This window comes from Zosterops lateralis (genome assembly GCF_965231275.1).
Source record: "Zosterops lateralis genome assembly, chromosome: 17".
In the NCBI taxonomy this organism is placed as follows: Eukaryota; Metazoa; Chordata; class Aves; order Passeriformes; family Zosteropidae; genus Zosterops; species Zosterops lateralis.
In genome coordinates, this window is record NC_139777.1 from 11,595,980 (window position 1) to 11,612,702 (window position 16,723).

Below are 16,723 nucleotides of genomic sequence, written 5' to 3' on the forward strand. Positions count from 1 at the left end.
AACTGCTGGCTTTATTCATCAGGGTATCTGCCCCAGCAGACACCCCTCAGCAGAAGCAGCGGGGGAAAAATGAGGGAAAAGAATCTCCGAACCCCCCCAATGCAGCACCTTTTATTGGGGGGAGGAACTCAGGGATGGGTCTAACTGGGGACAAATCAGGGGCCAAAGGGGCAAGGCTCTCTGGATAAATGACATACATACTAACAAATTAATAACTCAGGTGGGGAGACAGCTGAAGTCTTGTCCAATCACTTGGGGTTTTTCATGGAACTTTCCAGACTTTTGGGAGAGACCCCAAAGTGACAGACAAGGCCCAGGGGCTGGATAACTTCTGATTGACATATAACTGGGGTTGGGATGAAACCAATGAGGGTGGAACATGGGTGCATGGGGCAAACCATTATAACTTATAAAAATGAACTTAATACAAGGAACAAATACATACATAAAACTGATAAAACCAAACCCACACCACTACACCCTTTGAGCAGGAGCTGTTATCCATCTGTGTCGACGTCAAAAAGTGACAGAGTGATATTACAGATGGGGGATGAACTCAGTGTACTACGGTCATGAAAATAATGATATTGATGAGGGAGACTGAAAAATCAAACTGGGGAAAGCCAGACTTTTTTTTTTTCTTCTATGTTGCTTAGCTGTACAGTGCCTCATTTCTCTCTGACATTGTACAAGAGCTTCCCTATTTATATTGTACCTGTACATTGAGCAATATAACAAATTGCATATAAAGCTGATTTCTAAATAGGAAAGTCAGCTTCATGAGTCAGAAAGCAAGATATCATCCAGGATCTATTTAACAATAAAGGAAACAATTGAGAATGTGCAGTATTAATAAAGAAAATTCATACTAATAAAGATTAGCAATTTCCTCACAGCAAATAATGAATGCAAAGAGCACAGAAATACAGAAGTATTAATCAGGAAAGCAAAATACAAAGAATTAAAATCTGGAGCCTGGTTTTTCTCATATTAAAATCAGTGGCAGTAATATTATCATTCATTTTGTTGTTTGAAAACTACTGTCAATAAAATGAAATCAGCATCTACAATATAATCTGCTGGAATTCTGTACAATTTCCCAGTACTTTTTCTCCAGTAAAACAAAGATTTCAACTATTAAGCTACATATATGATGATATAAACGTAAGGATTTTCATCACCTAGTTGTATATTTTACCAGACTCTTTATTAAACCACTACACCCATCCAAGCCAGGAGCAGACAGGTTTCCCAGGCAAGTTCTTCCCCACTGGCTCATCTTTTGGCTCATGGGGACAGCCTACCCTGCTCTTGTGCCTTTAAAATTCCCTTCTTGAACAATGTCCAGCTTTCAAAGGTCTCCTTTACCCTTCAGGATTGTTCCCTCAAGGGACTCTGTCAGCCAGTCTCCTGAAGAGGCCAAGTGCAAGGTGTCAGTTCTGCTGAGCTTCCTCTTTGCTTTCTGGGAATTGCAAACTCTCCCTTTGTGATTGCTATGCCAAGGCAGCCTACAAGCAGCACATCACCTCCCAGCTCTCCTCCTTCTTCTGCAGTTTCTGGCCACCCATTGCAGCCCTCCAGTTGTGCCAGTCATCCCACCACATTGCTGTGATGGCAGCTCTATGGCTTTCCTGCTGTGCAGTGCCTTCCAGCTCCCCAGTTGGTTGCCCGTGCTGTGGGTGTTGGTGTAGATGTGCTTCAGTTCTGATCCCACCACCTTTTGGGAGGAATGAGCACTAATTCCTACATATGACTGTCCTCAGGCTTGTCCATGATTTCTAACACATCAATAACCTTCATGTTTTTGCTGCCACCTGGATCAGCCTTAGCTGCCAGAGGAAAGTTGGTTCAGCCTCTTTCCTAAAAAAATAGAATTAAACCCCCCCACAATTTGAAGTTGGTATTTATCTGACCTAACTTCCAGCTATTTGTTCTTTACCCTTCTCTGTTAGATTACGTATTTTTTTAAATATTAAGCATTTTTTGCTCTTTCAGATATTTATACACTAAGCAGGTACTTCAAAATTTTTTTTAGCTCTACAAAACTAATTAACCTTTCGAAACCTTTTTAAATGCTGTAAATCTCAGTCTGGATTGCTGGATAGCAATGACAGCCACATGCTCTGTAGAACACTATCTCCAGGACATTTTAGGCACAGCCACAAAGCTTTTACTCTTGTCAACTTTCATTTTATTTTTTTTAACATATCTTTAACCTCCTTTGTTAACCTCTCACATTTCCAATTCATTTGGATTTCTTTCCTTTTCCCATGTCTGGGTTGTGGAGGTGTTATTTATTTATTTATTTATTTATTTAATTTATTATTCCTACTTTGATTTGCTCTCTGAAGAAGAGCGAAGGCACTCAGCAAGCTCCTATTAGAGCCATCCCTCTCTGCAGCACTGCCAGGGGAATGCACAGTCTCAGACTACACCTAATAAAGGCTTTATAAACATTAGTGTACTCTGACAAGTCCAGTGACATCCCTAATCAGTATTGTCAGGGGGCTACTGCATCAACATTTACACCAGTGGAATTCCAACTGGTCTGGGGAAATATTAATGGAAATAAGCTCATTGTTCTGACAGAGTTGCAGTGGGAAAGCTCAGGCTGATGGAAGCAGTGGGAGCTTTGGCAGGACCCGGCTGAAGCCACTGTCAGCAGCTGTGACCCCAGTGCTGTGTTGGCAGGGAAACAGCCGAGGGAGGGAACATCAGGGTGATAAACTGAGGGCCCCACTGTCCTGGAGGAGGTGCAGCACCCCTGACACACCATCATGGACTTCTACAAAATCAGTTTAGGCACCAGCTTCCTCCCCATAACTGAGAAACTGAAGGATTCTTATTTCTCATTTTATGCTAAATTATCTTAAACTATTATCAACAGCTTGTTTTTACTGATGGGAAATGGCTGGGAGTTGATTCCTATTTGCAAAGTGAAATATGGCCAATCAGTAAATAATGAGAAAAAGTACACAGAGAGTATGTGGACTGTGCATTTTGAAAGCAAGTTGTTTCAATCAGCTTAATAATGGAAAGAGAGGACAGTATCAAGCTTAAATATCTCAAAAAATAAGTGACAGGAGTTAGAGAGCTGAATTAATTGGAGTAGAGGAGTTATTCATTGTCTGCTAATTTTGAAGTATAATCAGGGGACACTGTCATTGGTTGACAAGTTAAAAGTTTAACTGAGCGTATTAATAGCTTTCAAAAAATGCATTTTGATGCTCAAAAATCTTTCCCAAGATACAGGGATACGTATCCAGTCTTGGCAGCACACAATCAAAGAAAAAAAAAAAGGTTGAAAGCAGTAAAACTGCAGCAACAAGGGCAAATTACTACATCTCTGCAAGTGTATAGGATCTGTTTAATGCCCAAGCTTATTTAATATCTTAGTTAATGGCAGAAAGAGTAACTATAGTCACAGATAACACTACATTAAAACATGAGCACAGGCCAGGATTAAGACAACAATATAGCAGAATTAGAATTAGTTTCAGCTGTATGCCAAGTCACTGAGATTTTTTTAAAATTCATGTAATTTAATTCAGGGATTTTGCAGAATTGACTAATGATCGTTACAAAGGAAACAAGCAAAACGAGTTTCAAGTTGGGTAAGAGTTTTGCATACATAGAATATTTTAAATGCAAAAAAAAGGGAATGAAGAAAGTTATACCTGAAAAGGCTCTAGTCTAGATTAAGTGCTGCTTCAAACTGTCAATGAGAATATTTCTAGGTATGGTTTGGTGATCAAATATTTGTATTTGCAAAACCTTATAGCTTAAATAAAACTGACCACCTCTCCAGCACCCCATAACAAATACTTATATTTTCTTAAGTTGAAAATTTCTATCAGGGCCTAGAATGGCTCCTTTTACCTGTGCTGTTTGACTCAGCCAGAACATGCTGACAGTATAACCACCAAGTGGTTTTCCAGAGTTGCACTGATTGGTATAAAAGGTTATGAGGATGATTACCCTGTAAGGATATTAGTGTAAAAATAATAGACTTAATAGTAAATTTTATAAAAGAGTACATGATGAATCCTGTAGCCCTCCAAGAACAAGAATGCTCAGTGCTCAGGGACGAGTCCATGGCCAGTGTTGGTCTGACAAGGTTGTTGATTTGAGCTGCAATCTAAATTACTGACTTGTAATAATGGAAGAAAGTTCTGAAAAATCCACCACCACCAAAACTCTCTGAAGCTGTATTAACAGCAAGGATCCTCCTTTGTTCCAGCATTTCTGCTTGTTTTTAAGGCTAATTGGACTCCACTGCTCTTTCCAGGGTTGGCATACCACAGTGAGTTGTTACAGCTTATACACTTACAAAAATAACCCAAAGTAGCTGTTTTTCTCAACCGGGATGGAATTTTCCTTTTTTTTTTTTTTTTTTTTTTTTTTTTTTTTTTTTTTTTTTCCTCATGTTGGCACATTTCTATTCACTGTGATTTTTAAGTAGACAACATACAGAATTATGAGAGATGATATCAACACTTCTCTACCCACTAGATGGATTCTGAGTTTCTAAACTCAAACCACATTATTCTTTTTGTGGCGTTGGGCTTCAGAGGGATCTTGACCCCTTACAATGCAATCAAGTGAATTTCCAAGCTGCATCTATATCATAAATATTTCTCATATGTCTTTTAAAAGTTGCTCAGTTTATTGTAAGGTTCACATAAAAAGCTGCATATTTTCATCACAAAGAAGTAAAACTGCCTGAATTATGCCATTCTACTTCATATGCATTAAGTTTCAGAGAATCTAATTAACTTCTGAAGATTAAAGCTCTACATGTCCAAGAAGCATATTTTCCATAATGCTAAGCCAGGCTTGTCACATGTGCCTCACAGCCCTAAAATTATGTGGCATTCCTTACTGTTGAAGAGATTCTTCAAGGACAAATTTACAACTTGCTTTTAAATACGTGATTTGCAATAGAGTCATCTAGAGAGTTGCACATAAAGATGACAATATGCTGTCAAAGAACCTTGTATTGCTCTGGTGTATTCCTCTTCTAACTCCTTGTTCTCTATAACCAGCTCTCCAATTTCCCTTGGATCTTTCCTATGACAGTATATTTGGGAAGATGTTTGTGGCTTTCCAACCCTGTTGAGAGAGGCAGTGACATTCAGTTCCTTTCCTTCAGAAACTGATTCTTTATCCAATTCTTATTATCCGGTGTATATGATGAGCTCCTCTGCCTGCCAGTGGCTTTCTGACTCATTACAGTTCTCCCAGTGCTTGACAGGTGCCTTGTGTTCATGTGTACAGCACTGGTGGCTGCTTTAACCATGCAGTTACAGAGCAAGCTTTACTGCCTGTGCACTGATAGGCATTCCTGGAATTCACCTGGGTTTTGCTTGGGTTTTTTTCCTTCTTTTAAAGTTTGAAGTGCAGCCATGTTACTGGATCACTGAGATTTTAACTTAAGTTCTGTTTATTCATCTCTCAGTACCCATGTCTTTCCACCTAGGAACTATTCTGAGCCTGAGGTTCATAGGATATTTAGGAGTGTTTTGCCACTCCTGATGCCTCAATGTTTTATTTACCTTAGTGCTGTAATGCTTGGAATTAATTTAAAAATCACAGCAAAACACCTTATCTAGTCTAGGAGTTTTGAATACAGCCAGTCACAGGGACCAAAACCAGAGAGCTACATCATCTCTCAGGCATTTGTCATGGGGACTTTGAGCCATTGCCTGCTGTCACCTAAATACGTCAGGAAATTCAGTCATCTAATTCACATGTAAGTCTGACAGCCCTGGATACCAAAGCAGATAAATACTGCCCAGTAGGTCCATTACTTCTATGGTTTTCCAAAACTGGTAGAAGTCTTTCTGGTTTTGCCCCATGAATTACTTTTAATTAAGCCTACTGCTCTACAGTGACAAAAATACATATTTATCTGTAGGTTTAAATACAGGGTTGTCTTAGGGATTAGTCTATTGAAATGAAATATCCTCACAGCAAAGCTGCCCAGGCTTTTACAATCTGATACTGGCATCTTCCTGCAATCATACAATGACATTTGAATGAGTCTATTTTTTGTACTCCATAGTGTGGTACATTATCATATTTATTACTGGTTTTCTCCCAATTAGAGGAAATAATTTAGTGAACATACAGACAGAGTTATTTGCCTACAAAGTTACTGTCAGTATATGAAATTATGTAGAATGTAAAGTTCAGGGTATGGCAACAAATCCAAAATACGAAAAATTGCTGTCTGATGTGTTCTATATAAGAATATTCACATAATGAACAATGTAAACAAAAACAAATCTTCAGTCTTGAAAGAATATCTAGTAAAAAACCTGCAAAGTGGCAGTTGATCAGTCATTTCCTGTTATGTATGTTCATTATTTTACTGTTGTTTATATATTTTAGTAGGTACATGCTTGGATACAAGTATTGAGGCTGGAATTGTCATGCATTACTATATAAAGTTAAACTTTGGTAAGGGACTATATATATTACTTTGTTAAGTGCAAAAAGGCTAGAATTTCATTTGCAGTGCTGAAAGATTGCACACATGAGTGCTGAAGTCATCTAGGCTTTGCTCCCACACAAACTTCACTATGAAAAGTCTTGAAATGGAAAAGCTTCATGAAAAAATGGAGCAGTTTAGGTCAATCTTTTTCCAGAATTCCCAAATGACTTAGTTTGTCAGAAAAACGTTTCCTGACATCGTGTTTTACCATTGATAATAGCAGGTGCTAGAAGGGCTATGGCTACACAGATCACAATTTTCCCTCTGTCCTGACTGTTAGTGTTAGTATTAGCATTGCAGAGAAAGAGCTGCATGCCAGAAAGGATTTTTAATACCCTGAATTGCTCAAGAAGCTGAACTGTCAGGAAAGGCAAATAAGCCCCTTAAGTATTTGGCCTCGGGGAAAAAAAAGGAAGAAAAAAATGTTACCAATGTTGTTTACTTGATAAAAAAATTCCTGACAGAAACAGGATTTCTGTTCAAAATTCATACAATTAACATATGACAGAAGGCTTCCCAGTTATTATTAGATAATCGAGAGGTTCCCTTATGACCCCAGCAATTAGTGTTGCATGAGGCCTACTCCAGCCTGAGCTGTTTGCTGCAGTGTTTTGACTTTTTCATCTGCATCGTCCTTTTAACAAGATACTAAAAAAATAGCCTCAAAAAGCCTAAAATTTAATTTTTATATTCATTTGCAGTGGCTGTAAGAAAGGGAATAAAAATTACTTGTTACCTGCAAGCAGTTTTTCTCTAACATCCGTATTTATAAAATTACTGAAAACCAGTGTCATTTTTGGACCTGCACAACCTTTACTTGGTATCTCCTGCACTCTTGTGACTGCTGACCTCAGGAATTCTCAGGCACACACTCATGTTTAACTCAGTTCATTATGGACTTCATTATTGCATCTTTGAAGTGTTTCTCATAGTCTCAAACCCTGTTGCAGCTACAGGCTGTGGAGGAAAACCATCTGTGAGAATGTGTAGCAGGACAGAGCTGGACAGATGGGGACACTCACAAAGAAACTGCAAGAATCCCTTTTATGGGGACAGGCAGCAGCACTGACTTCTGAGAGTACAGATTATTTAACATTCTCTAGCACACATTCATTTAAAGAGAAGTTGAAATAAAGATGAGACACTTAGATCTTAACAGGTAGTGCCTTCAAAGTGCAGGATGCAACATGTAAGAAGGCAAAAAAATTATTACTTGATAATGTAACATTATCAAAGGCCAGAGATGGCATCTTAATGTGTAATAAAAGACAAAATGGGTCAATCAGCTGCTAAGGACCATGAAAAACAAGACAATAATTTATTTGACATTATAGAGAAGAAATCAGCATGGGATATAAAAACTTAAGGCAACCTTCTCAGAGTGCTGGTCAGGCATAATAATCATACAATAAATCAGTAGCACTCCAGAGGTATTTTACAATTTTGCAACAGTGTCAAAAGAAGAGGCAGCTGTTACGTGGTTGAGTCATGCTAACTAGCTGTGGTGCATGGAATGATAAAGCTGTAGTTATTACATTAGATAGGGAAAAATCTCCCAAGACATTGTAGAAATGAAACCAGACACAGATCACATTTCCAGATAACCCTAGATAAGCAGGAAAAACATTGTTATAGAGTGACAGAGCACACAAAATGAAGGGAAAAAAATGAACTGTAATTCTTCATTTATCTTTCTCTTTAGTAAACAGCTATATATCACATATGTTAAACAGACAAGCCAAAATATTGGTTTGTCCACTCAGGTGATTTTGTTCCTAGGAGTGATGTTACCTAGAATGAAGCATAGCAGGAGAAAGACAAAAACCCCTGAAAAAGTCAGCCTTCCCCTTCTGTCATTTGTTTTCAGGCAGGATAACTTTAACACAGTCACTTAAAATTACACACAAAGGAAAAGTTGTCCAGGCAGCCGATAATTCGGGCATTATTTTTGTTCTCCCTTCTGCTCACTGGTGTCACTACAACAATCTCACCCTCAGCAGATTTCACGACTCAGCTATAATCAGAACCCACAAGTGTGCAGAACTGGTTTTCCCCTCATTTTTTACCATATCTGTCAATCATTACTTTAACGCATCTTCAATAAAGACAGAGTTCATGCATAGCATTTCTCCACTTCTGTCAACAGGATCACAGAAGTTTTCATGTTCATACAGATCATTTGCCCAACTTTCACAGTTTATAAATCAGCCAGATTCTTCCATGCTCTCTCAAGCAGTAAGTTATGTTTGGCAGTAGACTAGTTTTATTTAGCAGTTCTCTTCACCACAGATACTACACCAGGAAGCATTTTACACTCTGCAACTTTATAATTTGTAGGGCTTTTCTTATGAGTGACAGTCTCAGTGTTGCAGTTCCAGTAATGTACCAATGTAGGTACTATTGCTGGTCCTGGATGGACCAATGCTCATAAGGATTTTTCAGAATATATTGAATTTTTTTCCCTTTCAAGTAGTTCTTTTTGATTTTTAAATCTGAACAGTAAGGTAGGAAAAGTCAAAAGAATTGCAAGAAACTCCTAGTCAGAGTCTAGATGTAAAATACTTTTCCTAATACGTCTGAAAATTAGGAGAAAGAATTAGTGGCAATGCTTCTCTCATGTTAAGAGGAGGCTACTAAGCAAAAAAACAGCTAAAGAAATATGTTACAATAGCAACACACTAATGCCAAGACAAGAATCTCCAGATAATGAAGGGTAAGTCCACACACAGGACAGTGGAATGGCTCATCAGAATAGTACAGAGAAGAAAATAGAAGTGCTGTTTATAAACTGCAAAATCACAACAGAAGATTAGGGAAACAGAAGAATAGGGAAATATGAAATATGTGATAAGCTATACCAACAAAAAAGGAGCCATTGTGCATTCCTACTCACAAACTCCCTTCTCTTAAACAGCATGTTTTACAAGGCTGTCAAAAAAATAATTTCAAGTAAAACCCCTGTGAAGCTTAATTCAGGCAATTTGAAAGTCACAGCAAATATATATTTGTGTATCTGTGAGCACTTATGTATTTCCCAAAGCTGCTGTACTTGCATGCTGTGAAAACTAGAAGCTAACAACATTAAAGACTATTAAATGGGAATGGCTGTTCTTTGGACATGGCACATCAGCCATTTAACCAAAAACAGTCAAAGAAAATTTTAAATATAAAAATGTTATACTAGTTAAAAACATTTAATTACTTAAAAAAATTAATTTCATCCCAAATTCCTATTGAAAATCAGGGGAAAAAAAGGAGGTAACTGTTGCTTATTATTATTTTACCTTTGACATTTCCCAGGACCTTCATGGTGTCCAAATGAACCATCCCTGTACACCAGGATGTCACTATTGCCTACCTTTTTAAGTGGTGTTTGAAGTAAGTTAGCTAAAAGGCACCAAAAAAATGATAAATTGGCTGTCATGTGAAGAGCACCTCCATTTCCCAAAAGTAACATTAAATAACTAACTGTCCAGTGGGGAAAACTATCCAAATAAAGGAACCATAGCTTCTGGGTTTTCCTAAAGATTGGGGATTACTGCCTTGGGAGAGAAGGAAGGAGGGGAAGATAAAAGACCAAATCCTGGTGAAGGAGAAAGGAAAGGAAGGAAAGAGAACAAGGAGCAGAAGGTACACTTACTGTTTGATTATCTTCATATAGCTTCAAGTCATACCCACTCAGCTCCACACAGAAAATTATTGCTGTAACCCCCTCGAAACAGTGGATCCACTTTTTGCGTTCAGATCTCTGTCCACCCACATCCACCATTTTGAAAGTCAGCTCTTTGAAGGTGAACTTATTTTCTACAATCCCTGTGGTCATGTCCCGAGACCGCAGAATATCTTCCACTGTGGGGATGTAATCCAGAGCCGCGATCCGTTCCAGGTCGTTCAGGTAGTATGCAGCGTTATCCTCCAGGTGGTACTCGTTGGAGCGGCAAAAACACTCCTGCACACCGGGGTCTGCCCACAGCCTCTTCATCACCCCCAGCAGCTCTGGGGTGATCTCCCCTTTGCTCTCAGCTGGGCCTGTTAGGGCAAAAAGCTGCACTGCATCGTACGCTCTGTCAGGATTGTGAAATTCTATCTTAAGGGTGGCCAGAGCCCGAATGATACGTGTGAGAGAGTCAATTGCATTATAGATAATCAGAGGTTTGTATTCCTTACAGGCCTCCAAATTAAAGCCACCGCTGTGAATGATTTTCATCTGCTTTACGATAGTACTCTTCCCAGAATTGCTGGTGCCCAGGAGGAGGAGTTTTATCTCTCTTCGTTGTCGCTGGCTTTCAGAGCGCAGGTGGCGGTCAATCCTACGGGACCGCCGCGCTGCCTCTTTCTCCTCAGAGCTTTGCCGACATCCCATGGTACAGCAGGCAGGTACAGAAGGGAAGGGGTGCAGATTGGCTCACTCTGTTGGCGTCCCCCAAGAAGATCTGCTGTGGCTTTCAGTTCTCGTGCCGGGTACACCCCAAATGGAAAAAAGGTCACTCTCCAATACCTGATGATCCCCGATGCCTACAGCCACCTAATTGAGTCCCAGCAGGGGTGCAAACACATGTAGGTATGCAGCCACAGAAATAGTCTCTTCAGTAGATCTCATGGCACTCCCCTTTCCAGTGCATAAACTGTGGCACATTCCTGTTAATGATGGGACACTTCCCTTTGCCACAGTTTGTTAAGAACCATCAAATCCTCATTTCTATTCTGCATAATGATTTTTCTGCCTTCTGTCCAAAGGTAAGAAGCCGCACTTTTGCCTTCTCTGCTCTAGCCTTTTCTTCTGATCGTGTTCTCTGGTTGCTGTGGTGATGCTGCAAGATAAAGCTGAAGCTCTTTTCACTGGTAATGTACTTGTTTTGTTTCTCTTCCCCCACTTCTTCAGCTGATCCAGTTCAGCTCTGTAAATCTGTGCTTTCCACCTGCCAAACAATGGGAAAAGAAATGAATGAGAGACTCTTCTTTCTTGCAACAAGCCACTCACTTTTTCCTCCTCTTCTAGCCTTCTAAACCTTTTATTATGCCAAATGGAAAATACAGATGGAAAAATACGTAAAGAAAAGCAAATATCTAAAATTATAGTAAAAGCATAGGGACAGCTGAAGCTCGCAGACTAAGAAAATGTGGTTTCTGAACAATAGTAAATCAAATCTCCCTTTCAGCCTGTGTTTTATTATCTAAACCTACATGAAAACAAACAGTGCTGAGCTGTGTCCCAATTTCTCCCTCAGCAAGAGCTTATGGCAGTGCTTTTCCTGCACAGTTCTGTTCCGAGTGGTTTGTCTGAAGTAGAAAATGAAAGACTCACAACTATATTTCTCAGCCTCTCTATTTATATCAATATCTTGTACTCAGACAGATGTCCTCCTGAGTTTTCTTTCATCTTATCTATCTCCACTGAACATTTAAATAACTAAATTAAGAAGCAAAAGATGCTGATTAACTTTGCTTCATGAATTTGAGAAAGGAAGAGTTACTGATCTTTGTAACAGCTCTTTTCTTTTTTTCCCCTTGGAGAACAGTATTGTTAAACACAGTACCTGCATCTTGCTTAACCAATAAAGAGATGTAAACTTTGTAAGCTTCTTTCCATACCCAAGCTAAGTGTTATTGAGCCTCCTCTCTTTCCATTTCAATACTGGAAATTCTGAGCTACAGTAAAAGGGAACAGTGACTACAAGGTGAATTTTTCATACAAGAAGCAGAGGAAAGGCCATCCCAAGTGAGGGCAGAGAGCTTTTCAGTGACTGTTAGAGCAATTATTCTTTCTCAGATTAGAGTTTAAGCCTGCTTGTTGGAACTCGGCAGAAAGCAGCAGCAGGAAGCAGTTACTCTGGCAGAGGGAAAACACATTACTAACAGCTGATTGGTGATCATTTGCCTCTCTTCTAGGAAGGGCTTGCTGCTCCCACTAAGCTCTGAGCACAGTGGGCAGCGGAATCACAGATGTCACAGCTTCCTCCCCGAGTGCTGCCCCAGCACACCCTGGCACCTCTCCTGCTGCATAGAGGCTCCTCAGTGAGTGTATTTGCAAACCAAAGTACATGGCACAGAGATCCTTACAGAAAGTTGCAGAGTCTGCAAAATAAAACTTTCCACTACATTTTTATAAAGTCCCCCAATACCATTTTCAAACTTGCCCTGCAAGCCTTTAGAAGTTTTCCTGCTTGAACTCGCCAATGTTTAAATGTAGATGTGACAATAAATTAAAATACACATTAAAGAGAATGATTCCACACTACCAGGAGAGAGATAGAATGTTCCAAGCCAGATGTTGGATCTCGGGCTTTTGTGAGATAAGGAATATAACTACAACTACTTGCAACCTCATGTACTTAACTTTCTAACTAACCATGGCAGTCTTACTTTGAGTTGTTCTAAACTATTCAGTCAGTACAGAGAGTCACCTCTCCAGAGCAGTTTGAAATGCTTGTCTCTTGTCTTTGCCTGTAGGGACCACAGTGCTTGCAATTTAAGCATTTTGGGTGTCTTTAATGTAAAGACATACAAATCCTTTGCCCCAAATGCACCATGTATTGCTCTTACCTGGTCTGAAATCTACAAGAGAGTCTTAATATCAGCTATGCTTATCTTATTTCTCTTTGTGTGACAGGATATTAACATGTGAAGAACAGATTAATCAGTGAAAAATTAAAAGAATAGTGTACACATTAATAGAATGGTAATTAGCACAATTTTACTTACTCTAAAAATGTGGAAAGGAAAACCCTCCCAAGTGAGGAGTTACACTTTCCTCAAATAATTCACTTTTTCCAATAATCACAGGAAATGAAAAATTAGAGTTGAGGAAGCTGGCTCTTTATGAATAACTTTCTAGCCATGCTGAGAGAATGAAATTTCTGTATTAGATATCAGGCCAGATTCTTATTTTACTTATATAAAAATCAGGGTTGCTTCCATTAATCACACTTACTCTGACTTGTTCAGGACATTTCAAACTGGTTCTCTTTTAAACTCTCACCATCACAGGCCTCATTTACATGTCATTGAAAAACCACTTGCTGAATTCTTCATGACATTTTCTGTGTATTTTGGTGATTACAGATGAAGAATTTTGCAAGGAACACATGAGACTCCCTTTCTTTATTGTAGCTCCATCCTGAACAAAAGAGCTCATTGCTGGCAATGAGCAGCACGAGGGCACATATTCCTGCCAAAAGGCAGCAGCACTTAGGATCAGTCTGGAGATTTTATGACTATGTAAGACAAGCAGATCTTTTTTAAACTTCTTATTTGCCTCAAATACTTATGATAAATGGTTGGGTAGAAAGACTCTCTCAGGAATATTTTTTTTGTTTTCATTCGGCCCAACATTCTGTGGAGTATTTCCTGTTGCATATTTCCACAGCATCGTTCATATTCCACAGTGTTTTACATATCACCTACTTGTTTGCCATTCATTTATATGTTTAACACCAAAAAAAGGTGAAGTTGGATCTCCTTATTGTAGGAAAGACCCAGGAGTATGTAAATACACATTCATTTTACACTCTTGAATTTCTTCTTTCTTTTTTAGCTTCTAGTCATTCCTATTGCATATATATTTGAATATCACTATTTCAAGTAGTAATACAATGAGGTAATTATATTATTGCTTTGTAAAGCAGAGTAATAAATGCCATTTTCAAATAGGCACTACAGTAAGAAAGTTTGGTTTCTTTAAGTTTTCCCATATACAGTGAAAAAAATCTCTCATGTTCACAGTCACTTTTTAAAATTCAGGAAACTTTATGAACTATTACATTAGTGCAGTTTACTGCCCTGGCTACATACAGATGAATTTCCTTTTACCAGGTTTACTTTTTCTTGGAGTACACTCAGAAAATAAGGCAGTCTAGCGTTTGTTGGGTTTTTAAAAACAGATTTCATATTAAACTTGTTTTATGGTTGCAAGTTTCTAATTAGGTAAGTGTATTTTCAGTTACTCCAGTGGAAAGTCCTGTTGCTTCCTTTCACTTGCACACTTGTCTAAAGTTTGTTTTAAAGTATCTTATTATTCAAATGACCAGATTATAGTGTATCTGTGTGTCTAAACTAACATATTTGCCTTCTCCTGACAACTGAAGGCTCAAAATGTTAAGAAAATATGTTTTTTTAAGTCTGATGATATAGATGGGCTATTTTGTCATGACTAGAATGGATAGCTTTTCCCACAAGGTAAGATTAAAATTCCCCAAATCCTGACCTAACGGTGATCTATTTCCATTATCAAAAGAGGAATGCTGCCAATTCCTGGAGTGGGAAGGACACTTGAACAAAATTCTGCACTGGTTACTATGTTAAAGTGTTACGCTGAGCAGCTGTTCTGACCACCCATTTGTAGCCAATAAAACCAGCCATTATTATTGGTTTCATATCTAGGCTTGCTCTTTGCCCCTATCCATCACTCCTGGCTTGTACAAACTGATCCATGTGTGTGTAATATAAACACTTATCCCTTTTCCCAGCATGTTCCCAAGTTATGGCAGCAGAGGGACGAGAGGCATAGGGAAGGAGAATGACACACCACCACAATTCAGTTGTAAACACTTCCATAAGGAAAGATCCAAATATTGTCTCTGGATTCATTAGGTACTGACACATCACCATGGAATGCAGAGTTGCAGAACCTGCCTGGAAAGATGGTTCTCCCACGATCTTGTAGAAAGGCAGTGACTTCCTAAGCTGAGAACAAAACCAGTGGCTGTGACTGTCACAGCACAGACTGTGCATGCAGCATGCTGCTGGCAGCAGGAATTCCAGCTGGACTTGTAGGCACAAAGCTGTATTATCCCTCAAATGCAAGTGGTCGGATAATTTAGCTTCATGACCACCAGCCCACTCACACACTGTGAAAAGCCCTTACACCCATGTAAAAGCAAACTCAAGCAAATCTAGCAAGAAGTGACACAGAACTCATGTAAGATTTACAAGTGTAAGCCAAGCTACTGTAATCAGTTTCTAATGATTATACACATCCACTGAGAATTCCTGTACTTTAACAAAACCTTAATTCTGCACGTTTTAACTTTCAGTAATTTCTTATACTGTTAATGAAAGAGAAGAAGACACAAGGGAATGTGATATATCAGGACATACCCAAGGCATTTTCTGAGGAAGAAATCAAGTGTTCTACTAAGCAGGCTTTTTTTGAGGAAGAGAGAGAAAAAGAAAGGAGCTGAGGATCACTAGAAATGGGAAAATTGGTCCAGATTTTTGAATCTGGGAAGCATCCAGGAAAGAGTCCCAGACATGCATGCTGTAGAAGTACAAGGTTGAAATAACTTCACAGAAATTAATTTACTGTTTAATGTATGGTGATTGAAGTCCATTAATTGCAGAAGAAAGAATATTTTAAAACTGTGGCCACGGATATTACTGGAATTCTCTTTATACAATCATTGGAACCTGAAACACAAGGAAGTATGTTCAAGTTATAACAAAACTTTTAATTACACATTAAGGCACTATAATCCCACCCAAAACAAAGAATGGGCCAGATGTAGCTGTTGAACAAGAAAACAGCAGAGAAAGCTGTTGTATTTGAGGTTTATTTATTGTAGCAGTTAAAATGTATATTCTGTTAGTCAGATGAGTGAAAAAAGAAGTGTCATTATTTAATTAGCTGAGTGTTTGACTGGACACTACCAAATTCTGTCCTTTTTTGTCATGATGGTTCTTTATGATGTCAATTAAGTCCCTTAATATTTTCAAAGATGATTTCTGCTTGTTCATTTCTTAGATGCCCAAGTTGAGATACTGTTTGTGACAAAGAAATGCACTGAGTTTTCAAGTATAATCAGCCTCAGTGACAGCTGTGCTCTAAATATTCAAATATTGAATAAATAATCTTTTTTCACTTGATCCATCTTGATCTCTACTTGAGAAACAGGGCCTAATCTCTACACCAGCTCTCTAAGATAGAGCCAAGAAATTACTAATGTCTGTGCAAAAGATACCAAAATAAGAGGAATAGCAAAGTCAGTCAAGAAGTGCATATTCATGGTACAGGACCTCGGCCACATTAAACAACATCAAATAACAGAAGCTGCTGTGTAAGGATGGGGTTCTTACAATACAGGTTGTCAAAGAAGGTAAAAGGACAATGATTAAAAAAAATTAATTCAGAGCTTAGTCCAAGGCAGGGGATGAGAAGGGCACTGGTCAGAACTGGTGCCATACCCTGAGCTCCTTAGTGTCACCAGCACTGACTGTTACCAGCCCAGCTGT

The 16,723-nt window shown here is 38.7% G+C and overlaps 2 protein-coding genes across 5 annotated transcripts in view; one reads left to right on the plus strand and one right to left on the minus strand.

Annotated features, from left to right (window-relative positions):
• RSPH14 (radial spoke head 14 homolog) overlaps positions 1 to 16,723 on the plus strand; it is a gene marked incomplete at both ends in the record, with an annotated part of 71,795 nt that overhangs the window by 23,906 nt on the left and 31,166 nt on the right. The gene's annotated exons all lie outside the window — the stretch shown is intronic.
• Positions 1 to 16,723, minus strand: part of GNAZ (G protein subunit alpha z) — a 60,485-nt gene that overhangs the window by 18,510 nt on the left and 25,252 nt on the right. For 3 of the 4 annotated variants that reach the window (XM_083873998.1, XM_083873999.1, XM_083874000.1), the window contains one exon: positions 10,137 to 11,415. In XM_083873998.1, the coding sequence (XP_083730124.1) occupies positions 10,137 to 10,859 (723 nt within the window). In that variant the 5' untranslated portion in view covers positions 10,860 to 11,415. Of the gene's footprint in view, positions 1 to 10,136; positions 11,416 to 11,680; positions 11,743 to 16,723 lie in introns of those variants that run through there. The other variant, XM_083874001.1, reaches the window with a different exon arrangement.